This window comes from Zingiber officinale, chromosome 3A, assembly GCF_018446385.1.
Source record: "Zingiber officinale cultivar Zhangliang chromosome 3A, Zo_v1.1, whole genome shotgun sequence".
In the NCBI taxonomy this organism is placed as follows: domain Eukaryota; kingdom Viridiplantae; phylum Streptophyta; class Magnoliopsida; order Zingiberales; family Zingiberaceae; genus Zingiber; species Zingiber officinale.
The window spans coordinates 22,392,429-22,418,249 of NC_055990.1; the positions used below are offsets into that span (position 1 = coordinate 22,392,429).

Consider the following 25,821-nt stretch of genomic DNA (forward strand, 5'->3'; position numbering starts at 1 on the left):
AGTCAGATGAAGGCCGGATGAGCTGTCGTTGGTGTTGACGGAGAGGCGACTATGACACCCCTATCACATGTGCCCTTGAGAACGGACCCCCACGTGGCGCTGACAGACGACATTAACTAAGCCGACGGTACTTGAGCTCTGCACACACTTAGACAAGCACACGAAATGTTAGAGGCTAGAAACCAGGGAAAAAGTCCCCGGAGCAGACCCTCCGACGCTCAAGTCAGGTACTTTTTCCTCAGAAGAACAGTGTATGAAGGAGAAAAAAAAGTAGAAGACAAGTGCAAATGTGCGAGAGAGTGTACCTGCTCAAGGGAGATGACCTCCCTTTTTATATGATAGTGTGTACCTCTGGAGCCTGACTGTTGTTAGTGAATGTTGGGTGTCAGGACCTGTCTAGTGATGGAGGACGCGTGACACCCTTTTGTGGACTGGAAGAAGGTTCTATTCGCAGATGACCGCAGACCATTAGAATCTTCCCTGACATACAACAGTTATTCTCTGACAGACGGTTACGATTCCCTAACCTTATTGTTGTGTAGCGCCTTCTATCCTGTCCGGGTATGACTAGGGCAGCTCGGGATGATCTATCAGGTATAACACCTAGCCTAAGTCTTGAGGGGCAGGGAGAGTTGAGGTGATATCACTCAAGAGCTGGCCGAGAGTTGGCATACTAAGAGAACCATGCCTGGATATAACCGAGCTGTGAAAACCAGACTAGTCGGAGCAGGTCAGGCATTACCCCGATTGCACATCTTGATTCAGATATGGGATCCTGATCTGTAAGCACCCGACCGGGCATTATGCGTCTAACGACACCAGGAGGTCCTACCTCTTTTTTCCCTAGCTGCTAACTGCCACGCCCTTCTGAATGTTGACTGTCACATCCTCCTGATTGTTAATTGCCACGTCTCCTTGACTTTAGACTGTCACGTCTTCTTGACTCTCGATGATCAGACCCTACCATTATGCACCGTATTAGGATACAATAATGACACGAAGGCCAAAATACGACGGCGGCTCAAAGGCCGGAATACAACAAGTTAGATTGGAGCACAATGAGAGCGAGGGCTCGGGGGCCCAACCGACATCGGAGACGTACGACAATGCAGATCGAGAGCAGGAGTGTCGGATCATCGACTATGAGATGCCGGTAGCGGCGCCGACGGCTGAGGACTACTCGCCGTGGGCTATAGAGTGAATGATGACGTTGGAAGATGAAGGGATGGTCGGCGACGTGCCTGATCGGCGATGATGGTTGCATCGACAGAGAAGAGATGGAGGAGGCGTGCAAAAAAGGGGGAAGAGTGGCTGTGGCAGCGGACTGTAGCGATGGCGATGGCTCTGACGGCTAGGATTGTGAGGAGAGAGGAAGAGGAAAGGGAGAACATGGGACCAACGGCTCACCGGCAATGAGGGAGAAGGTGACGACGGTGGCGGCGTGTTTGCTCCTGGTGGTGCTTGGCTTTGGAGTATGAGATGACATACTTGAACAGGGAGACGAGGAGGGATGATGGCACTGCAGTGGATGATGACGACGGCATGAGCGGCGATGGGTGTGCAGAGGCTGGCGTCGCTGGTCCTTGGAGTGGCGGCGTGCGAAGCCAAGAAGAAGGCGGCGTCGAGCATTGAGAGAGATAAAGAGAGGAGAAAAAGGGAGGAGGGGTGGCTTGTCGGTGACGAGGGAGAAGGTGGCGACAGCTATGACGTGAAGAGGAGGTGGCGGCGTTGACATGAGATGATGGCGGCGGTGTAAAAAACCAGAAGTCCTCCTCTCCTCGTTGTGAACAGTATCCCTCTATTACACCAAAAACTCTTAAAGTATGAAAAGATTAAAATATTCTCCTTCTTCTCCATAATTCTATTTGGACCTCACGATATATCCACATGATTAGTTTAAAAAATTTAAAAATTATGATATAGTTATTATAATCCTAATCTTAAATTCATCATCGTAAATATATTATAACAATTTTTTTTTACATATTGTAGCAATTATTTTAAATTTTAAACTCATCTTAAACGTATTATAACAATTATTGGATATCTTATACATATTATAATAACTATTACTATTAGATTGTTTCTACATGCTAGAAAAATTATTTAGTAGCTTTTACAATATGTATAAATTATTGATAATTGCTACAGCAACCCTTAATTAAGAAGTATTTTTGAGACAAAATTATTCAAAAATGGGACACCTATTTAATCCGGGTTCTTTTGATTTGTCATTACTCCTTATCTAGATATCTACCACAACAAAATTATAATAAAATACCTTTAAAATGAAAATACTATCAACACCCTTTTAAAATTCTTTTAAAATGAAAATTTGAGAATAATAAAAATAAGGTGTGCTTTTTAATTGTCATTTCACTCAATTGAGACGGGGATAGATTATAATTTACCAAAAATGAGGGGGTGAATTGAACAACTCAGTGGAGCTTTGCTCTTATTGGATCTCAGTGAATAGCCCTGTCCCTCCTCTCAAGCCCTAACCCCGACGATCCGTTTGGTTTCGCTCCGCCGGAGCAGCGGCGTTGATCGATGGACAGATACCAAAAAGTGGAGCAGCCACGACCGGAATCCACCATAAGCGAAAACGAGGTACGAATCACAAGTCAGGGCGTCATCCGCAACTATGTTAGCTACGCCACGAGCCTCTTTCAGGTGTTGACATCTTACATCGCTGATCTATTTTATTTCTTTAGTTTCTTCCATTTTACATGTTTGTTAATTCTAAGCAGCTCTATGAATCGAGATTGACGGTCAATGAGCAGTTTCCTCTTGTTTGATTTATGAATTGTGAATGCTCCGATGGTCGATGACCATTATCTTCTTAACAAGGTAGAGCTTAGATGTTGCATCCAGATTGTTTCTTCCTTATTGTTACTTGGACATAAATGTCATATGGGGAAGTCCTTGACATGGTTATTGGAGCAAAAGGTGAAGGCGTCACCTTAGTGGCTCCTCCTGAGCGGCCCCACACTTTCTGGAATGGGGTAAATCACGAGGGGCATTTGCCCTAATGTATCGGCCCATTGCATGTGAGGTTTGACACCCAACAAGGCATCTTGCACCCCTTGGGAATTGACACCAAGACCTATTGGAGTAACCACCCATGCAAGTCCTTGACATGGTTATGCTCACACATAATGTTGTGCGCCTATTGGCCTTATTCTTTGAATATATTTCTTTTAGAAAGGAAAAGGAGATTGTATGCATTGATTAGCTAACTTCATAACACTGGAACTTGTGTGGTCTTCCTAGTTTCTGATTTTCTCATATGCTTGCAACCTGTGTACTTCTCCCAGCATTTTCTATTTTCATCACACACAATAAGCCTTCTAACCATAATTCTTCAATAAAGTTAGTAAATGATGTGATTTGCCTTGTTTTAAGGTCAAAACTTTAATCTAATAAACTCCTAGATTATGGATGATAATTTCTCCTGTTTCCTGAATCTCATTCTTGTGATCTTTGATATCTTGTAGACTGAAATTGGAGTTTAACTAACACACTTGGTCTCAACAATCACAAACTTGTGAAATGATTCTTGAAATCCTTAATTGCATAAGGTTATTACTTATTACTTGTTACAACACAATGAACATCTTACTTAATTGCCCCTAACAATGTCATTGAACTGTTACTCTCAAGGAATTTATATCAATCCCGATTACTTCATTGCAAGATCCAACAGCAGCCACCGGATCACTATCTGCCATCTGAGGAGTTTAGATCTAAATTGCCAACTTTGCCTGGTGGGTCGCTGATGTGTCTGTCAATCCCCTCTTTGCTCACTGACCATAAAGAACTCGTAAACTCTCACATCCATGTGAGCGGCCTCCTGCAAACCTTGCATTGACATCAAGGTTTGCATCAAGTGATCCTCTTTGTCTCCAAGCCATCTGCTTTGTCTTATAATCAGCTTCTCTGACCTCTAACTTCACCACAGATTTGAAAATTGTTGACTCATCATCCTCAGATCTGCCTCCTGTAGGTTATTTTCTCTTCCTTTTCTCGTAATCAGAAATCCAGAGCCGACCTGTAGGTTCTTTTCTTTTTTCCCTTTAGATAAACAATTAATGGTATTGTAGTGTACTTCTCTTGCTTTCTGTACCAGATTTGTGGTTCTTTCCCTCCTCTTGCTTCTACATTTATTTGTTCTTGGAGTTCTCCCTCCTATTTTCTCAGTTTGCTTTTTTGTTCTCCAAGGCTTAGTTTGCGTTCTAATTTTTCTTCTACCGTCATTTCAAATTTCTCTTTTGCTCTCTTCCTTTTGCTTCTTCCTCTTCTCTTGATTTCTCTTTCCTTCTAAAAAATTAAATTGACTCTATTTGTATATAGTGAATAACCAAATAGAGCAAATGTCCTATTCTTATTTTGCTATATCCAGCAAAGGGTTGAGTTGTGCCATCCATCTTCAACAAAGACCAAGATCTCATGTTCTCATTTTGTAGCAAACGAGCTATGCTATCCATTTTTCCTCTAAGACCCTCAAGTGTTTTCCTTCCCTCACGATATTGCATGCAGTTAGACGATCCACTTTAGGGAGAGGCCCACTTAAGAGCTGTTTTATGAAAACTCCATTTATCCCAGTTTCATTTTATCTTTTCTCCCTTTGGCCTCTGTTACTGATGTGCTAGTTGGTTTGAGGTCAAAGGACCGTTGCTTGCATGCTTCATCAACCTTCTCCGAAGTTTTGCTGAATGGATCATTAGTTGTATGCTTTGTTAACTCATGTTTTTTTTATTCATCTAGTGTGATTATTAGGCTTTTATTTTATTACGATGTTTAAGTCTACATTTTTAGTTGATGTAATGTGCTGAATTTAATATTCGTCATCATACATGTTCTATCTTAAAATGTATTGTCTATTAGGTATTAGGTGCAGCGGGCGTACTCTCACATTAGTACTCCTGGGTTTAGATTTTATCATTAGTTTATATATATATATACTTGTGACATGGCTATATCATTATGTGTGATAGAATATTTCCTTTCACCTAGTTTATACTATTTATAACCATTTTTTCCTTTCTTAGTATGGTTATATTGCCCATGGCATCTTAGAAAAATAATGTTGAAGAGCTGAAAGCATATGTGGATGAATGAAAGAACATATTCTTTCACCTAGAATGAATGGAAGTTTGATAATGTATATAGCATCTTCTTTTTGAGATTCAGTATTGTCATTCTCTTGATTAGTTAATGTGTTGCTAAATTTTGGAAAGAAAACCACTCTTTGATCATACCTACTGTGGCACTTCAAGCAGGATAAACTTGTTAGAGAGATTGTTTTAAAGGCAATGGGACAGGCTATCAGCAAAGCTGTGGCAGTTGCAGAAATCGTAAAGGTTGAATTTTGTATTTTGCATCTTTTCCCCTACATTTTCCTTCATATTTGCATTCAACTTTAGCACTATATGTTTCGTGTATATATTCTTTCTGCAGAAAAGGAATCGTGGGTTATATCAAGATACTGCAATCAGTTCTGTCAGTATTACTGACGTGTGGGAACCCATTGAAGAAGGCCTTGTGCCGTTAAGTCTCAATATTTTTGCTGATCATATAGTGTCTGAATACTTTGCTACTACACTTATGTATGCTAGGATGCTTAAATTTTTAAAATTCTATATTCAGTCTGGAGACGACACGGCATGTTTCAATGATTTCAATTTCTCTATCAGCCAGAGAATTAAACAAAAACTCCCCTGGGTAGCCTATCTATTTCTTCTACTTGTGACGTTATGGTATCTTTTAATTACCTCAAATCCTTTTCTTTATTTTCTAGGTATCAAGTTCCCTTGGAGCAGCCAAGGCGCCAGCCCAGGTATCAGCAACCTCAACAGCAACTGCAGTTTAAAATAAAGCAAGAACGGAATCAATTCAACGAGGGTACTTTCATAGCTCTCATGTTTTTTACATATTGATTTTATTAATTCAATTTGGTAATTTGCTTGGTAAAGATTCATATGCCGGAGGACACATCGGAGGACACATTAGAGGTCGAGGAAGAGGAAGAAGAGGAAGGGGTTGGGGAAGAGGATATGGTAGATATGAATACGACCAGGGTGGGTATGACAACTACCAACGAGGATATGGCGAATATGACTACAATCAAGGTGGATATGGTTACGATCAAGGTAGATATGGTTACAATCAAGGCATTTTTGTTTTAGGTTGCATTATATGCAAAAATGTTGTGTTTATTTTCTTCAACTAAGCTGACAATGTATTTCTTGATAGAAAATGATGCTTGGAACTCCAATTGGGGACGGGGCAGAGGTGAATGGACTTACTATGGTAACTTTGCCTACTCAGTCTCTTTTATCTTATGCACAGATCTTCCTTATAAAGTAATACAGAGGAAACACGTCTCCCAGTCTTTTTGAAACTTATTTTGTTTTCTTTAAATTATGCCAAGTTTAACAGACCATTTAAATTATGCTGTGGCTAGTTAACCCACTTCTCTCTGAAGTTGACGAGTCACATCAAATTCTTCGTTCATAAAGGAGGAATAGAATGCATGCAATAGCAGTAGAGTAATAATTAATGCATTTACATGGACATAATAGCAGTATATATCCATCAAACACTGAAATAAGCCTTCAAAGCAACATATTTAATACAGATTTTATGCTTATGCAACGTATAGATAATAAATACATTCTTATACCAAAATTATAAATAAAAATTTAAAGAGATTACTCATTTAAGTTTGTTATATAGTAAAAAAGTTCATTTCATAATTCAACTTTCTTCCCTTTCTTTAGTGTAGTTTCCTAATTTAAAACTCTTAATAATGAAATTGTTTGATTGAATTTTAAAGAGTTAATTATGGAAAGTGCTTAGGCCCTCTGTAGGGGAGGAGGAAGTGGTGGTGTGAGAGAAGAGGCAGGTGGAATCTTATAGAGGGAAATAAAAAAAAAACTAAAATAAAAATGATAGAATAATTTATATTCAAATATAAAAATATTTTTGATCAAAAAATTAATGGGATAATTTTTGTCAGACATGTTATCATTCTGTCTAGTGAAGTTAATGAATATGCTTGATTGGAAAAGAATTAGTCAATGCGTGAAATTGAGATTTTTGTTGATAAATTATGTTTGTTTTTTGTAACTACTTTGTAGATTAAGAACTGTTTATAAAAATTTAATGTATTTTCTGGTAATCACAGAAGATATTGGTTAGCCAAATTACTTCTATTAGATAGATATTAGATAGTAATAAACAATCATCTTAAACCATGTAAAGTTTACTATATTTGATGCTGCTATTTGGTTATAGTGACCATGTCAATTATGTCTCAAGTCTGATATATATATTTTGTAGGTCATGCTGGTCATTTTTTGACATATAGATGATAGAAAAATCATTTGGCAGCATGATGATATGCCTAACTACCCAAGGTTTAGAATCTAGTTCCTAGCTGGTTTCAGTTCTCGACCGGAACCAGATGTGTTGGATGTGTGGTGTCAATAGTTGTGCCAAACATTAACTCTAAGTGGAAGAAGAGGAGAACAAGTCCCCGGGGCAATGGTGCAACGGTTAGGCCCTTCAAGCGGTTAACTAGACATCTAAGGGTCGAATCCTAGCTATAGCACACTATAGGGATTTTCCTCTAGTGAGACGACAACTTTAAGAACGCTGACCACTTGGATGGGCCTTTGTGAGTGCTTTCCGATTTATCTTGGTGGCTGTTGGACACTTCTGTGAGGCCGGGCTGGTCACCTCCTGGATTAGTCGGTTCGAAGAGCTGGATCACAAAAAATGGAAAAAAGAGGAGAATGAGAAATTATCCTTGTACCTCACCTTTGTCTTGTGGCTTCAGTTCCATTGCTGGTGGTGGAAAACCCGTATATTTATTGCTAGCCTTTGTCTTACAACTAGGGTTCCATGGCTGAGGAGGAGGAGAATGAGGTGGATTAGGCAGAACAAGATGGAGGTGGACGAGGAGTTAGTTGCCTTTGTCTCATGGCTCATGTTTCGTTGATTGCCTTTGATGCCTTCATCATTTGGCAGAGGAAAGACAGATGAAACCCAAAGCTTTATGGATGCCTTGGTCCCATGACTAGGTTTCGATGAGCCTTTAAAGCTTTGACAGGCACCATGTCTCGAGTATTTTTCCATGCTGGTTGGAGGGCAACAACAACCACCAAGCTTTTATCCCACTAAGTGGGGTTGGTTATATAAATTCTTCTACGTCATTGGTCTTGATCCCCTATTATATCATGCTGGTTGGAGGGCAGAATGAAAAAAATTGTCAATGCCAATTAACATGGAATATTTTCTTAAACTATGCAACTACCTTTATAAAACCTTATGACTTGCTGTTAATAACGACTTATTTGGGTCAAAATAGTTAATCTGCTTGTTCCAGACAAAGCTATATGCCTATATCTACTCCATTCTATGTTTGCTTCTACAAATGGCTCACAATTCTTTTATAAAAGGGAAGCTATATCTTTCCTTTTAAAAGCAAAACTTTATCATGCTTCCCTCTGTTAAACTTCTGACTTAACATCGTGATCTAATATGCCTACTATGCTTTTTGACGAACATCATTCTCAAACATGACAGGTGGAGGATATAGTGGTGGCAGGGGTGGCAGCGGAAGGACTAGTGCAAGAGGCTACAGCCGTGGACGAGGAAGGGTGGGCCGCCGTGGGTGAGGGAACCAGGTACAGTATTCAGACATCGTGTGTTTACGATACTTATCGTGCCTGCTTGGTTAGTTTTCGCATAAAGGAAAAGTGTGTTCTTCTCCATTGCCTTATCCGTGGAATTATCTATTAGTTATGTTTACACAAGAAGAGACTTTAGCGGCAAGGAAAGTGGTCGGGCTTTCTCTGTCCCAAGATCTCTGTTTAGTCGAAAGGTTTTTGTTACCCATGTCGATAGTTCAGTGGAGTTTGTAGAGTGCAGAAATCTGTTCAAACTTGTTCAGATATACAGTAGTGCATACTAGCAGGTATGTAATTCTTTACTTTTATGTTTGAAAAATCAGTCTTCAGCTCGATATAATCGTTATACGATATAGATTCCAACTAAGGTTGTGTTTGCATTGCCAAAGCCCGAAATGGATGACTTGGTTTGGATCTACCTTATGAAATATTGGCTTAGTCTTTTATTTTCTGTCAAAAATATGATCTGTTCAGTATACTTTCATGCATTGGTGTAATAGTTTTGAGTCAATTTAATGAATGATCTTAACTTCTCCAACATTATTTTGATTAGGGTTTAGAGTAGCCAAGTAGAGTTGATATTGAGCTCAATTTAAGCTTAGGCAACCGGATCATGTCTACCAGTAATTCTAATAACCGAATTGTTTTAATATTTATTTCCAAAGTTAATTTTAAAATTCTATAATTTTTTAAACCGTAAATTAATAATTTTTATTAATTAAATATTTATAATTAATATTAAACTTATTGAAATAAATTATTTGGCTATTCGAGCACGACTACAAAACTGTGCTTGATCAAAGTGGATCAACACCTTCCATGTGGAATATTCTAAGAATATATGATAAGATGCTGGAATTAAGATTGAACATTTAAAAAAACTTTAGACGAGTAACTATAAAAAAATGACGATTTTTAAAATCTCTTTTAATATTTGTCATTTTTTAGAATATTGATGTTAAAAATGTTTCTTAGAAGTTTTATATTTGTTGCCAAAATACTCCATTAACAACGAATAATCTAGAAAGATAAAAATCATAGCATTTAATTTGATAATAAATGAACTTTGTTTTGATATTGATCAAACTTTAATAACATTTTGAAAAAAAGTAAATGAAATAAATGAAGATGGTTTCTCAATAACTATAGATTTTTGTTAAACAAACCATTAAGAGATAAATAAAAACTTTATTTTATTTAACCTACTTAACTTTAACTATTATTTATTAATCTACGCCTTCTATATTGCACTGTTATTGTCTCATTTAGGAGTTAAATGGGCAATACTAAACAACAAAGGATATTTTAATACCACTTTATAAGTATAGAGGATTGAAATAATAACAATAGGGTGAAAATTAAAAGAACCCTTTTAATAATCAGAATTATTAAAAAAAAGTGTCTTTTTACAATATGAAAAAAAAAAGAAGATACTTTATCATATTTTTATATTGAAAATATTCTTATTATTCTAATGTTGTTATATATGTATGTTGAACATTTTGTATTATCTTTTTTTTTTATCAATTTAATCAATATTATTTAATATTGGTTAAAATTACTTAAAAATAGTTAAAATGATAGTAAAAAGATCCAAATTACATAGTAAAGTGATTTTAATTACACATTGTAATAATTACTTGTGACTAGTATAATTATTTTACCCTCTAGTTATAGAAAGATGTTAAATTCTCACATATGTATTTACAATTTAATCTATTTATTTTAATAGTGGATAATTTTTTTTAGTTTTTTTAACCCCAGAGCATAATACTGGACGATGACTTATCTCTGAAGTAATAGTCAGAGATCGATTTTCAGAAACTGATGATCTAAAATTTATCTCATCATGTGTCACGTGGGGTCGGTATCAAGGAGTCATTAATGTAGTGAATTTATAGATATATTTTTTAAATAAAGTTTTTTTATAATAAAATATTGAAAAAAAAACCTTTTGAATCGTCCTTTTGACCTTTTGCCATAATACTAAATGGATACTTTAAATAGATAGTTAAAAGCATGAGAGGAGAAAGTCATCTCAGTTCTTGAAATAATCAACCGGTTCAGGCTCGAATGAGCGAACCAAACCGGCTCTAAGTTAGAGTTGGAATTGACTCGACCAAGTCGATTTATCGCCGTCGTAGCTGCTTGATGGACCAAACGGAAGGGCGATACTCGCCACCGTCACAGATCTCATCTACTCCATCGATCGAAGGCGAAGCTGGTCTCTCCAACAACCCTCTCTCTCTCTCTCTCTCTCTCTCTCTCTCTCCCCTCTTTCGTTCCCCCTCGCCTCAACCTTCCTTCTCCCCTTCTCTGCCTCGATCGCTCGATCGATCGCCGCGCTTGGTGTCCTCGCTCGATCTTCACAATCCGATCTGAGTCTATCTGGATTTCCTCTCCGGCTGATTCGCCCAGTACCGGGCCAGGTAGATCACTCGTCGCTGGTGGCGCCGCCGGCGGCATCGGATATTCGGTCGGCGGCGGCGGAGGCGGCGTCTTAGAGGCTTGCGAGGTGGATGTTCTTCTGGAATAAGGAGATTGGAATCCCTTCTCTTCTCGTCGTACCTCCTTGCGCCTTTTGGTTTTGTTATGGGGAACAAAAAGCGAAACCCTAGCCACCGCCACGCCCGCCATCCTCCAGACTCGTCGGCTTCGGTGGCGGATGATGTTTCGCTGGTTTTGTCCTCCCCTGTCTCTGATGACGGGCCACACCGCGTCGATGCGCCCGATGCGATCGAGTCTGCTGTCGTTAAGGTGGAGTGCGAACGGGCGCTTAATTCCCTCCGCCGTGGGAACCATACTAAAGCCCTACGACTGATGAAGGAGGCGGCGGGGCGACACGATGGTTCCGCGCTGCTGCACCGAGTACACGGGACTGTGGCGGCGAAGGTCGCGGCTCTTCTCGATGACCCCAGTGCGAAACTGCGGCATCTCCGCGTCGCCGTCGATTCTGCCCGCCGCGCGGTTACGCTGTCTCCGAGCTCGATTGAGTTTTCGCACTTCTACGCTAGTCTTCTGTTTGATGCTGCTACGGATGGACGCGGGTACGAAGAGGTTGTCCAGGAGTGCGAACGCGCTCTTGGCATCGCTGACCCGGTCGATCCTGCTAAGGAGAGCCTCCAGGAGGAGAGCCAGCAGAAGCTGTCTACGCCTGAGGCTCGGATCAATCACGTCCAGCAGGAGCTACGGGCTCTGATCCAGAAGTCCAACATCGCGTCTATCTCGTCCTGGATGAAGAATCTTGGCAACGGGGCTGCTGGGGAGGAGAGGTTTCGGTTGATTCCTATGCGCCGTATCTCTGAGGACCCGATGGAAGTCCGGTTGGTGCAGGCAGCCCGCCGCCCCAACGAGATTAAGAAGGCCACCAAGACCCCAGAAGAGCGGCGCAAGGAGATTGAGGTCCGTGTGGCTGCTGCTCGCATTCTCCAACAGAAGTCCAGCAACTCTCCAGGATCCCTCCAGGAGGAGGATGGTCGCCCTGGTTCAGATTCCTCCACCACTTCCTCCAGTGCTCACCGGCTAGCAGAGCGCAGGAAGTTAATCTCCAAGAAGGTCATTTCCTCTACTGACCGCATGGATCTTGCCCGTGCTTATTGGAACTCGATGGGTTTGGAGAAGCAGTTGGATTTTATAGTTGTAAATATCCCAGAGCTCAAGCTGCATTTCACGTCATCGACCAAGGACAGCCTTGCAGTTGACATTCTGACTGAGGCACTGACATTTGTGGAGGCCAGAGGGACGTGGGAAGTTTGGGCTTGTTGCCGCTGCAATGAGAAGTTCACTGACTGCAACGACCACATCCAACACACTGTTCAGGAGCATATAAGTAGCCTCTCAACCAAGCTGCAGTCTGTAATGCCTCATGAAGTTGATGGAGAATGGATCGAGATGCTTCTTAATGGGAGTTGGAAGCCCATTGATGCTGCTTTGGCCGTGAAGATGCTCAAGGAAGAACAGCTGAAGCACCCTTCGTCGGTGAAGGATGCAGACTCTGACACTAGCCGCAAGGACAAAGAGCCTTCGCCTGAGTACTGGACTGCTAAAGAAAACTTGGATTCTTCCTCTTCACCCGAGCATGGGGAGATTGCAGACCAAGATTTTCCTGATGACTTTTCTTTGAAAGGGACCTACAATGAGATCAATGATCTTATTGATGTCTCTCGTAGATGGCCTTTGTCAGATGATGCTGAAAGGACCAAACTTCTTGAAAGAATTCAAGCCATGTTTCAGACACTTGTGAAACACAAGAGCCTGTCACTAAGTCATCTAAATAAGGTGATACAATATGCCATCGAAGAGATCCAAGCATTTCCATCTGGATCATTGTTGCTTAACCATGCACTGGATCAGTCGCCTGTTTGTATCTTCTTCCTGGATGCTTCACACCTTAAGAAAATACTCAAGTTTTTGCACGAGCTTTCACAGTCCTGTGGGTTAGGGAGATACTCTGACAAGGACACTACTCCTGGTGATGCTGATAGAAATGGACAGGTTACTGAAGTCACAGATGAAATTAGTCTGAGCTTTAACTTCTGTACTCTTTCTTTAGATGGTCGTTCTTTCAGACAAAAGCCTGATATCCATCTAGAGAATTTTTGTGTTGATGATGCTGTCTACAAGAAACCAGATACAGATGTTTTTTTGTCATGGTTATTTGCTGGTCCTTCCATCGCTGAGCAACTTTTATCATGGACTCGCATGCGTGAAGAGAAAGCTCATCAAGGCATGGAAATCCTTCAGATGCTCGAGAAGGAATTCTATCTTTTGCAAAGTTTGTGTGAAAGGAAATGCGAACATTTGAGTTATGAGGAGGCTTTGCAGACCGTTGAAAATCTTTGCTTTGAAGAACTTAAGAGAAGGGAACAAGGAGGGAAGTTGGCATCTCAAAGTTATGAGACTACTTTGAGGAAGCGGCAAGAGGAGCTGGCAGAGCGGGAGAATGATGAAATGTTTGATTCATGCAGATTTGAGTTGGAAGTTATTTCTAATGTTTTGAAGGAGGCACAAGTCTTGAATGTGTCACAATTTGGGTATGATGAGGCTTTATCTAGCACAGGTTCTCGCTTGTGTGACTTGGATTGTGATGAAGGTGATGATTGGAGGATGCATGATTACTTGCAGCAAACGGATACTTGTATAGGAATAGCAATCCAGAGGCAGAAGGAACAACTTTCTGTGGAGGTTTGCTGGTCATTTAATGTGTAAGGCTACCATTTTCCAATTCTTTGAACTTCATCCATGTCTTGCTGCATGCAGCTTAACAAGATTGATGCAAGGATCATGCGCAATGTGACTGGTATGCAGCAATTAGAGGCGAAGCTTGGGACTGCTTCAGCCTTGGATTATCGCACTGTTGTTTTGCCACTTGTGAAATCTTTCCTTCGGGTCTGTTCACTTATTTTCTTCATCTATTGTGAAAATGTCTCAACATATTTGGTTCCGTAATATGGTTGATTAGTTGGAACTTTTTATTGCTCATCTTGAACAGTTTCATTTGGAGGATTTAGTAGATAAAGATGCTAGAGAGAAGTCTGATGCTGCAAGAGATGCCTTCCTAGCAGAGCTTGCACAGGATGCCAAGAAGACTGTAAACAAAGGAAATGATACCAAGCATGCACATGAAAAATCAAAGGAGAAGAAGAAGAGCAAAGATAATAGGAAAAGTAAAGATCAGAAGGTCTTTATAACTTGTCTCCTTCATTTTCTATATTTCTTGTGTGTATATTTGATGTGTGTAACTTTTTCTTGCTGATTTTTTGCTTTACATTAGAGTTTGGGCTATATTGATCAGTACCCGGATCATCAGGATACTTCTGAACAATCGTAAGCACATCCCTTGTCCACTTATAACTTATGATAAAATAAAGTTTAATGTTACAGTTTGGGGAATTAATTTTTAGTGAGTTCATCCTCACCAGGTTTCCTAATAATCTGATCATTTTGATAAGTTCTATCAGATGTCTGTTCATCAGATAGTTATCTGTCCTTTTATTTCCTTTTTTTACTTTGTTTTAAATATTCTATCTGCTATGCTCTGAAGTATGTTCCATTCTCTTGCAGTGAGTCTGTTGTAGATGCTGATTCCTTGGAGCATGATTTTATTGTATCAACTGGTGATTACCTGAAACAGCAAGAAGAAGAGTTTAAACGTAGAGTGGAACTCGAGGCTGAAGAAAGGAAACTTGAGGAGACCTTGGAGTACCAAAGGAGGATTGAAGATGAGGCAAAGCAGAAGCACCTTGCAGAACAATCAAAAAATGCTGTGGCTTACCCAAACAATCACACTGATGCTATCTTTCTTGTTAATTCATCTGTGAATTTGAACTATGATTCTAGATTGCAAGAGAAAACCACCCCAACTTATGTAGAAGGCATAGAATTTGGTGATACCCACGTTTCTGAAGACAACATGCACTATGACCACCATAACATGAGATTCAAACAAAGAAATAAGAATGACAAAGCAAACCACATTAATGTTGGACAGCAGCACACTATTAGTGACGACAGTGAGAAGAATAATGGGAGTTGCATTGATGAAATGCAAGCTTTTGATGTCTATAATGGTTTTCCAGTAAAAGTGGGTTTGCAAGTTAATGGAATAGAGAAATCTGCAACCAATACAACATCTTCTGATAGCAACAGCTTCCAAAAGGCTAAAAAGACAAATAGCCAATCTCATTCAAAACACAAGCAAGGTAATTTCTTATTTTCGTTTTAGCAATAGCAAATGTTAACGTGATCAAATATATTTTTAATATCTTGATGATCAATTGTTTTTGCTGTATGTGAACTTCTACTGTTTCTACTTGCAGGTTCTGCAGGAACTGCATATGATGGATTTCTGCCTTTGGAACAATTGAAAGCTAAGCAGGTTGCCAAACATAATATTTCAAAAGAGTTGCCTGAAGGGAATGGAAGAGCTTTTCCGTTTTCTAAAGAAAACCATTTACCTGCCCGTTCTCAACGCGAACTATATGAGGATCAAGATAATGGTGCAGGTCTTTTATTTAAAATTGTTAATTTTGCTTTTTGATTCTAAGAGAAATCAACTACATGGCTTTATGATTTTCTTTGCTTTTGAATGTATTATGTCTACCAAATTTCTTGCTCATTTTCCACAACAATTTGTTAATGCTTTTAAGGTGAAATTATTGATTACGCTCACCCCATGCGCCTCTCATAGTCCCTTCCCAAGTTATGTGAAGGGAGGTAAATCACGGAATCAGCTTATAGCTGATTGCCAAAATGACTAGGGGGTGGGAGGATTTTTTTTCCGAGGGCATGCGCCCGTCGAGAATTGATTCCTTGCCATATTGTAGCAAGTTTGCCACCCTCTAGCTAACTAGGCATCCTGTGGGGATGAAATTATTGCAAGCTAGCACTAATATTGGCTTGACCTTGATGAAACTTGATGTGCAAGTTTTGTTCCCAACCAGTGCTTTAATTGGAGGTTGATAATACTTTGCTACAAAGTACCTAGTAACTCCATAGCTTTATGAGCTACTTGGGGTATGCCAAGTTACTTGCCATGTCAGATATTGATTCCCAACAGTAGTTTACTTCTATATGTGTTCAACATGTTGCAAATATGCAGTTATGCAAAATCAGTAGGAGAATTAAACATAGAGCCACTTAGTTGGCAATCCTGTTTAGCAACAACTTTGGATGTTTGATAGGATGTTTGGTATCTTTCTCAACTATAATAAGGTGGTCAATGTTATAATATGTTTTTTTTTTCTTTTTCTGCAAATATCTTACAAATCCATTTTTAATGTAGGATATATGGCAAATGATTTTTTTTTCCCCTTTGTTTGCAAGCTTAATTAAAAATAACTTGAAAGGAATAGTGACAAGGGAGACAGTTCAGGCGCTTGGGCACCACATTCTGATATAAATCAAATTCGTGCTAATATATAACTTCTTACTTGTGGCTAGGACAAAATGAAGTTAGGACAGCAGGACAATTTCAGGACGAGGATGAAAAAAGGTTCCAAGAAGATCTTAAGCAAGCTGTGCGTGAAAGCTTAGGTATGTTTACTTCATTTTTTCTTTTTCATCTTCATATTACAAATATGGAATGTCTAAGGGGATGTCCTGTTTCATCCTCTCTTATCTTCAGAAACAACAGTTAGGTTGTTTGCTAGTTCCACATTGTTGTTTTGCTAGTTCCACATTGATCTAGAGGTTGAATAGATGCATTGTGGATTATATTGTATGTTTGATGCACGTAATTTTAATATATAACTAATGTACAAAACATAAAAAGAAGATAAATAATGATAATTCTTTAATTTTAATTTTTTATTATTTATATTTTCTAAGACATTTTCTAAGTGTAATTTGTTTTGACCTTACTATATCATTATCTATACTTAAATAATTTTTTTATATTTTATTGTTGCTAATCACCTTTTTTGGTCTTTCTCGTTTAATGTGCGTATTTATCATTGTCTAACTGGAGCATTTAGTCTAAGTACATGTCTGTACCATTTTAAACGTGTCTCTTAGAGTTTTTCCTCAATAGATGCAACTTTAACTTTCTCTCTAATGCTCTCATTTCTTATTTTATCCATCCTTGTATGTCCACATATTCACCTTAACATCCTCATCTCTGCACCTCTCATCTTTTGGTCATGTGCTCGAGTCGCTGTCCAACATTCAGGTTTATATAATATAGTAGGTCTAACTGCGATTTTATAGAACTTTCCTTTAAATTTTAAAGGTATTTTACGACCACTTAAAACACCCAAGACTCCCCTCTATTTCAATCATCCTACTTGTATTCTATGTAAGACATCTCTTTCAATCCTTGCATCGTTTTGTAAAAATGATCCTAAAATCTAGGCAACTCATTATTTCCTATCTTAACAATTGTTTTATTACGTCTAATATTGCTAAACTTAAATTTTATATATTCTGTTTTTATTTCACTAAGCCTAAAATCTTTTTCTTCTAGTGTTTCACATCAATATTCTAGTTTAGCATTTATAATATCATCTACAAATGCACCGTGATACTTTGTCTTGAATGTGTGCAGTGTGTTCGTCCATAATTATTATAAAATAATAGGGACTTAGAGTTGATCCTTGATGTAGTACCCTATCTTTATTGGAAATGTTTCAGTTACTGTACCTGAAGTTTTTACTCCAATCATTATATTTGCATACATATTCTTAATTAGTTCAATATATGTTATGTTAATATCTCGCTTTTTTAGAATTCTCCATTTGAGACTCTATTATAAGCTTTTTTAAATTAATGAATACTATATGTAGATCTTGTTTTTGCTTCCGATATTTTTTAATTAGTTGTCTAAGAAGATGTATAACTTCTATTGTCGACCTTCCAGGCATGAACTTAAATTGATTTTTGGTCATTGTGATCTCCTTAATTTTTTTTCTATTACTCTTTCCCAAAGTTTCATGGAATGACTCATTAATTCTCTATAGTTTACACAATTTTATATATCTCCCTTAGGGAACTAGAGTACTTACCTCCATTAAGATAATTTTTTTTGATTTTAATATTATGTTAATAATTTTGTAAGTCATTCAATACCTTATTTTCCTAGACACTTCCATACCTCTATTAGAATATCATCTAGTCCAACGACTTTTCTATTGTGCATCCCATTTAAAGCTCGTTCTACTTTTGAAGTTTTGAATTCTACAATAAAAATTTAAATTTCTATACTCATTTGATTTACTTAAATTACCTAAGTTAAATTGGTTACCTAAACCTTCATTAAAAAGTTGATAAAAATATCTCTTCCACCACTCTTTATTTCTCCATTTAAATAGTACCCTATTACATTCATTTTTAATACATTTTATTTAGATAAGATATCTTGTCTTTTTTTTTTCACTTTAGCTATTCTATAAATGTCTCTTTTTCCGTCTTTTGTATCCAATTTTTTATATAATGGTTCAAAAGTTTCATTTTTTGCTTCATTCACTACTTTCTTAGCCTCTTGCTTGGCTATTGTATATTTTCTTAAATTTTCCTAGTTCTTATAAATATATAATTCCTTCACTTTCTTTTGTATTTTCTCATTCAATCATCAAGATTCCTTATTTAGTAATGCATATTCTTTTGATTCACCTAGTGCACTTTTAGCTAATATTTTTAATTTTGATACCATTTTATCTCATATCGTATTAGAGTCATCATATATTTCACCTAATATTCGTACTTCTATTTTCTCCTTAAATATATTTTGCTTCTCATCCTTTGACTTCCACCACTTAATTCTAGGAATCGTATATATTTTTTTTCTATCAATATTATGCTTGAGACATATATCTGACACTACTAATGTATGTTGGGTAGTTAAGTTTTCTTCATGGATGACTTTGCAATCTTTATAAATTTTTTTTATCCCTTTTCCTAACCATAAGAAAGTCAATTTGTGAACGTAACCAAGTGTTTTTATCTTTTCTTAAAAGACGTATTAACTAATATCAGGTCTTATGCTATCGCAAAATCCTATATAATTCTCCTTCTTTATTTCGTGTTCCAAACTCATAACCCTCATATACTCTCTCATATTCCTCATTTTTCACTCCGACATGCCCATTTAGATCAACCCTTATTATAATCATTTCATTTGGTGAAATGGTTTGTAATATTTCATCTAAGTTATCCCAAAACCTTGATTTGATAGTTTTATCTAATCCTACTTGCGGTATATATATGCTAATTACGTTCATAGTTTCTTTCGCCATTATTATTTTAAGAGTTTTAATTCTATCCCCTCTTCTAACTACTGCAACTTTCATCTGTTAACGAACTATCTACAACAATATCCACTACATTTCTTGTTTTACTCTTTCTTGTATACCATAACTCTTTCCGGGAACTAAGCAATAATGTTAATTTTGTACCTATTCTGGATAGTGTACCTCTTAAACCTACTGAATTCTATTGCTTTTATCTTCTTGTAGTGTGTTTAAAACTAGTATCTAAAACCTGTTACTCAAAATTTGACAGAAAAGTTAACATACAGAAATAGGAGCAATGAACTTCCATAAGAAGGTTCTAAATCAGTATCAATCTTAAATTGTAATAGAGCGAATACAACAGTTTGCGGAACTTTCTACTGATTAGAATGTATGTAGAAATTTGATTAGACCTCATGCTATGCCAACTCAGTTAGATAAGGATAGCTTGTTGCATGTGTGGCTACCAAATTATTAATTTTAACATTCAGATCAAAAACTCCACTTTGAGTCAGAAATCAACATCCTAATTGATCTTTTTGAAATTTTTTAGGAACAACCTTGTCTGACACAGGTTCATATTTGTTTTGAATACTTGTGCACATTTCTGAGTAACAGATGATTGTTACTATCAAAAATGATGAAACTCATATGTTGTGAAATATTAACATTTGTATGATCATAAAATAGAGCAAGATTCAAAATAATACCACCCTTTTCAGTTTTCACTATAATTTACTACTTTTCTAGACAACCATTGCTGTGCTAATTTTCAGATTGATTTTGTAACCGTGCAACTTGTGCTCTATTTAATGCTTCCTTCCCTTCTTTTTGATTTTGTATATTTATAGATGACCCTTATGTTCCCTTTATTCTTTTTGAGTGATAACGAAAGCCATCTATATGGAATATCTAATGGAGATAATAACATGAAATATCTCATTTCTACTTTGGGAATTTTGGTTTGTAATTCATTTCGCTTTTGAAAATTACAGAAGGCAGTGACTATGTTGTATCAGCTATTGACATGGGGAGCATTTCAAGCAGAAAAGAAGTTCTTGGTACTGGTCTCAGGAATGCAGTTGGCGAATACAATTGTTTCTTGAATGTGATTATCCAGGTACTCAAAGTATTGGATATGGTTGTTGCTAATTGTGGCTTTCTTAAAATATGCTTCATGCCAATGATTTTTTGTATTTTTTTACTGGCTTAGTCATTATGGCATTTAAGGCGTTTCAGAGATCAGTTCCTCAAAACGTCATCAGTGCATGAGCATGTTGGAAATCCATGTGTTGTCTGTGCGCTTTATGATATATTTACAGACTTGAGAAAAGCTTCTGAAGGTGGACTAAGTGATGCTGTTGCACCTACTTCTTTGAGAATTGCTTTGAGCAACTTATATCCTGATAGTAAATTCTTTCAAGAGGTGATTACAACATGAGTGAGCTGTTCTATGCAAAATGCACATTACTTTTGTCTTGATGACATCTTAGACCATATAAATTTTGGTATCCCTTTATCCTGAAAGATTTTTTATCCATTAACAGGGACAGATGAATGATGCATCTGAGGTTCTATCAGTAATTTTTGACTGTTTGCATAAGTCATTCAAAGTTCATTCTGGGGATAGTGATGGTGGTTTGCAAAAGATTAATTCAGAAGGATTGTGGGATTGCACAAACAGCTCGTGTATTGCGCACACACTCTTTGGAATGAATATAGATGAACAAATGAACTGTTATAACTGTCATTCCCAGACCAGACACCTGAAGTATACTTCATTTTTTCACAATATCAATGCGAATTCATTAAGAACAGCAAAGGCAGGTCTTCAATTTGTTAAGTTACCTTCCATGATTATGCAATAGACCAATTGTGATATCAGCAAATTTGTTGAAGGCATAATTCAAATTCATTGAAATCATGATTCTTTTGTTACAGGTTATGTGTCCTGAAAGTTCTTTTGATGACCTTCTGAAGACTGTGGAGATGAATCACCGTTTATCTTGTGATGTTGAAGCTGCTGGTTGTGGAAAACCAAATTACATGAATCACATATTGTCTCATCCACCACATGTTTTTACAGCTGGTAACCATTGTTTCCTTTTTCCTTTTTTAAATTAGTAATTCACATCTGCTTATCTTGCAAAGGGAGTTTGTATTAAATGTCATATCCAGTAGATTGAACATAGTTTATTTTATTTTTTGCACAGGAACAAGCTTTTTTTTGTTTTTTTTTTGAGCTGGAATTGTGCAAAAATTTAGTCTTTATCTAGAATGAATATTAATCACAAATGGGTATTTTTATGTTAAAAATCTCATATCGTGCTGGCAAAACAACTAAAATGTATCATTCTAATAAATTACTATAACTCAATATTACTTAATGTCTGATATGTCGTTGTATCAATCATGTATTGTCTTGTGCCAACACTAGACACCTGTTGATATGCTACAATAAATGTGAGATAAATTGAGATAATATTTTTATTATTTCTAATGTCAAAATCCATTTCATGTGAAAAAGAAATTTAAATTAAGTATATAATTTTTTTCATCTCTTTTCTCCCTTTACTTCCAATTCACCAATTGGCATCATGTATCGGAATAGTACCCTTTCAATCAAAAATTGAAACTCCAACACAGGTTGATGGTTCGAGATTTTGAACCTTGGGTATTTCTAGCTTTGATGTTAACAAAAAGAGATTATTCTGGGTGGCAGTTGTTCCTCTTTTATAAGCTATTTTTTGCCATTGGCAAAACTGCTCCTTTCTATATTAATCAATTTTAAAGGGCACTAGAGCCTGGTAAACTCTCTGATGTGACATTGCATAAACTTTTTGTTTCTTCTGGTACTTATACATTTTCATTAAGTAACATTCTATATTTTCTTTTGATTTTATACGCTTCAACGGTTAGCCTCTAATTACTTGTAGATTTTATTGGTTTTTTCCATTCATATCCTCGATTTACTTTTGTTTGTTTATTTATTTTTTTAAACTGTAAATCTCTCTTCTTCTTTTTTTTTTTCATTTTCACCACTGCACTGCATCCAATTTTTTTTTTTCATTAAAGGTTACCTTTATTTTCTTTTATTCACATTTGGCAGAGGTCTAGGTTGCTGATCTTGTCAATCCTACGTGAATCTTTCTTAATACCTTAACTGATTAATATCTATTTCAGTTTTAGGATGGCAAAGTACAACCGAAAGTGCAGATGATATATCTGCAACTTTGGCAGCAATTACGGCTGATGTTGATATTGGGGTTCTTTACTGTGGTATAGACAAAGGAAGCAAACATTCTCTGATTTCAATGGTATGTTAGCCAACGCCTTGAATTTTCATTTGTCGTGGTCTTTTGGAGAGCCAATATCTGACCAATTTTTGTTTTATGATCCTGTGAGTTGTCATTTGACGAACTTATGAATGCTAATGCATTCTTGAACCAATGTCTCTAATGGAGAGAACAAACATCAATTTTTAATATTAATTTCCCAGTTGAATTCTGATAATCTTTTTTCCTTGAAATTATCTGTAACAAGTAGGTAATTCACTTTAGCTTCTTTTTTCCTTCATGCACTAGTTTCATTAGTTCTCCACTTTCATGGTAAATTTGCTTAGATGCATTTGGTTCTGTGACAATGTGTTCATGGAATGTTGTTAGTATTAATTTGTTGTTTGTAAGTCTCAAAATGAGTTAGGCTCCAATTTTTTTGAATTATTTTGACTTTGACATAATTGAGAAATTTTAATCGGCTTAATTCATGGCTCATCCATACCTTTATGCTATATTTGGTCTTGAAATATTTTGTTTACCGCCAGTCATTTTAATCTCTTTTAAACATTTCTCTTCCATGAATTGTCATGCAAGTATCTTAATGTAGTTTGTGTTTGTTGAATTGGTTTAATGACTTCCATCATGGTGACATATTACAAAAGTTTTTATTTAATCTTCTTGTTTCTTATATATATATGTATGTGTGCCTTGCTTAGATGGTTGACCTGATATAAGATAAGGGTATGCATATTGCAAGATAGAATTGACAAATCTATAACAACTAGCTAAGATCAACATATTGAAAGAACTGAGAACAAGGTACCAAAAGAATCCAAGTCCAAAATCGGTCCATCTCCTAGGGCCAATTTTCAATCCTAAAATGCTCAAGATGTTACTGATATCTGAAAGTGTCAGAGAGGTATAATTAGATTCCTTACGCAGTAGTTAATTCTCCATTGTTTCAGTGGTAGAAAGAGATGTCTATTCAGAGAACACCTTGAGACAAAACTTGAATGTCTGATCTCTCTGCTAAGTTTTGAATCCAACGCCATGACATTGGCATTCAGAATCTTAAGTAATAAATGTAGATCCAGTCAAGTAAGAGCTGCAATTGTTTCTTTTCACCTACCCAACATCAGGCCTTGTCAAGATGTTACTGATATCTGAAAGTGTCAGAGGTATAATCCAACTCCTTATGCAGTAGTTAATTCTCCATTGTTTCAGTGGTAGAAAGAGATGTCTATTCAGAGAAAACCTTGAGCCAAAACTTGAATGTCTGATCTCTCTGCTAAGTTTTGAATCCAACGCCATGACATTGGCATTCAGAATCTTAAGTAATAAATATAGATCCAGTCAAGTAAGAGCTGCAACTGTTTCTTTTCACCTACCCAACATCAGGCCTTGTCCTATATGTGTAAAATTGGAGTTAAGTCTGTTACGTATTTTGACATGTAGTCTATTTCGGTTCACAATGTCTGATGGTGACATCTAGATGCCAACGTGAACTTGAATTTCAAGAATTACCAGCGCTAGCATGTATGATTTGTTACAATGGACAGGTTGATAAATTAAGAATGACCTTATGAGTTAGCAAACAAGGACACAAAATTGGTGCTTCACTGTTGACACCAGTAGGTTTTGTTGAAGGGATGAATGATTTGTCAGATGCTGAATCATCTGATACTTATGCCAGGAATAAAAGTTCATTACATCTTTCCCACCTTTTTATAATAGTAATACATTATGAGTTGAACTGTTCTATAGCTTGCTACTTGTAGCTAGACTGTTGCTAGTCATCTGAATTCTGAAATTTGTTCTATCTTCAGGTTTGTTACTATGGGCAACACTATCACTGCTTTGCATACGAACGTGATCAATGGGTCATGTATGATGACCAAACTGTAAAGGTAACTTGAATGTTTATACTTGTTGTCTCAGCATGTTGAGTCTTTTAATGGTTTTGAGTTAATTTGTGCAGGTGGTTGGCGGTTGGTTAGATGTTATTACCATGTGTAAACGGGGACATTTGCAGCCACAAGTTCTGTTCTTTGAGACTGTGAATTAGTAATTCTTCATTGGTAAGCAATTGAGATGATTCTAGACGTGGAAGTACTGAATTCTCAGGGCCATTTACGAAGAGATCATATGTTAAAAGGACATAAAGGATAAATCAGTATATCAGAATATCTTGATGCCCTACTATTTTATAAAGGTCAATCCTTGGTGACTTGTTTTGGCAATGACTTCGGAATGCCGATGCATTTCTGTTCATCTTCTCATAATCCCCATCTTCAGTGCCACGATGTTAAGAAAACAAAAAAAAAATCAGGGATCCAGGCCAAAAAAAAGTGATCCTTGTATCTATTCTTTATAGATTAGTTCCTTTTCTGCAGAAACAGTTGCATTTTCCTTGCTTCAATAAGGTGGTGCTGCTCATGGGGATGTGTCTCTCACCATTTTGGAGTCAACAATTATCCTCGCTGCTTGCAGTCATTTTTGCAAATTTTTGATACAACTTCTATAGTCGGAAGATAACGAATCTCTACCTGAGTTGAAGCAATCACTGTTCATAATTTTTTTGCTCAACAGATATGAAGTCGTCAGTTTGAGTCAGATAATTATAAGGCTTGTAGAATGGGAAAAGAATGTAATCAAGAAATGTGATGATCCAGCTTTTTCTTTCACTGAAGTGTTTTTTGTGGAATCAAACATTTTATCACCCTGATTATGAGTTATAATCGTGGAGGATCACTTACTGTGTGGATGGACTTTGTAACTAATGTGGCAGGAGTTCTAGCTCGATTTTGACTTCCATCTAAATGCACTTAACTTGTTTTGTTGATGGTGCACTCTTTCAGGTTTCATGGACGCTTGGTGATCTGCGAGAGAATCAGGTTTATGTCTAAGATCACAGGTTTTAAAACCATTGCTTATTAGTTTGATTAATGATTCTTAGACAGTAATAAATTGGTTTTGTTGGAGGAAAGCCATGGCCTCTCTCTCGATTGGGATCCGCAAAAAGACTAACTTGAACAGCAAACTTGTGCATCTAAATAAGCATAATTCTAGTCTACTGTAGAGGTAAAATTTCAATTGATAAGCTAAAAAGACGAAGGCATTCTT

The 25,821-nt window shown here is 37.0% G+C and overlaps 2 protein-coding genes across 6 annotated transcripts; both read left to right on the forward strand.

Moving 5' to 3' along the window:
* Positions 1-2,455: 2,455 nt before the first annotated feature.
* Positions 2,456-9,000, forward strand: LOC122051405 (ribonuclease P protein subunit p25-like protein). Of its 4 annotated transcripts, none has more exons than XM_042612541.1 (9): positions 2,456-2,673; positions 5,283-5,363; positions 5,461-5,549; positions 5,650-5,724; positions 5,801-5,904; positions 5,976-6,173; positions 6,256-6,312; positions 8,593-8,693; positions 8,809-9,000. In XM_042612541.1, the coding sequence occupies exons 1-8, from the start codon at positions 2,551-2,553 to the stop codon at positions 8,682-8,684; spliced, it is 819 nt and encodes a 272-aa protein (XP_042468475.1). In that variant the 5' UTR covers positions 2,456-2,550; the 3' UTR covers positions 8,685-8,693; positions 8,809-9,000. The 4 variants fall into 4 exon arrangements, with proteins under 4 accessions (XP_042468475.1, XP_042468474.1, XP_042468476.1 ...); XM_042612543.1 differs by adding an exon at positions 2,751-2,850 and having other exon boundaries at positions 2,543-2,673; positions 8,593-9,000; XM_042612540.1 differs by having other exon boundaries at positions 8,593-9,000.
* A 1,857-nt stretch (positions 9,001-10,857) lies between these two features.
* Positions 10,858-25,462, forward strand: LOC122051406. 2 transcript variants are annotated; one of them, XM_042612545.1, is made up of 14 exons: positions 10,858-13,880; positions 13,956-14,084; positions 14,188-14,376; positions 14,470-14,522; positions 14,760-15,397; positions 15,515-15,694; positions 16,638-16,730; positions 20,416-20,540; positions 20,634-20,846; positions 20,968-21,243; positions 21,362-21,509; positions 22,604-22,737; positions 24,525-24,605; positions 24,677-25,462. In XM_042612545.1, the coding sequence occupies exons 1-14, from the start codon at positions 11,289-11,291 to the stop codon at positions 24,761-24,763; spliced, it is 4,938 nt and encodes a 1,645-aa protein (XP_042468479.1). In that variant the 5' UTR covers positions 10,858-11,288; the 3' UTR covers positions 24,764-25,462. The 2 variants fall into 2 exon arrangements, with proteins under 2 accessions (XP_042468479.1, XP_042468478.1); XM_042612544.1 differs by having other exon boundaries at positions 10,859-13,880; positions 15,515-15,700.
* The last annotated feature ends 359 nt before the right edge of the window (positions 25,463-25,821 follow it).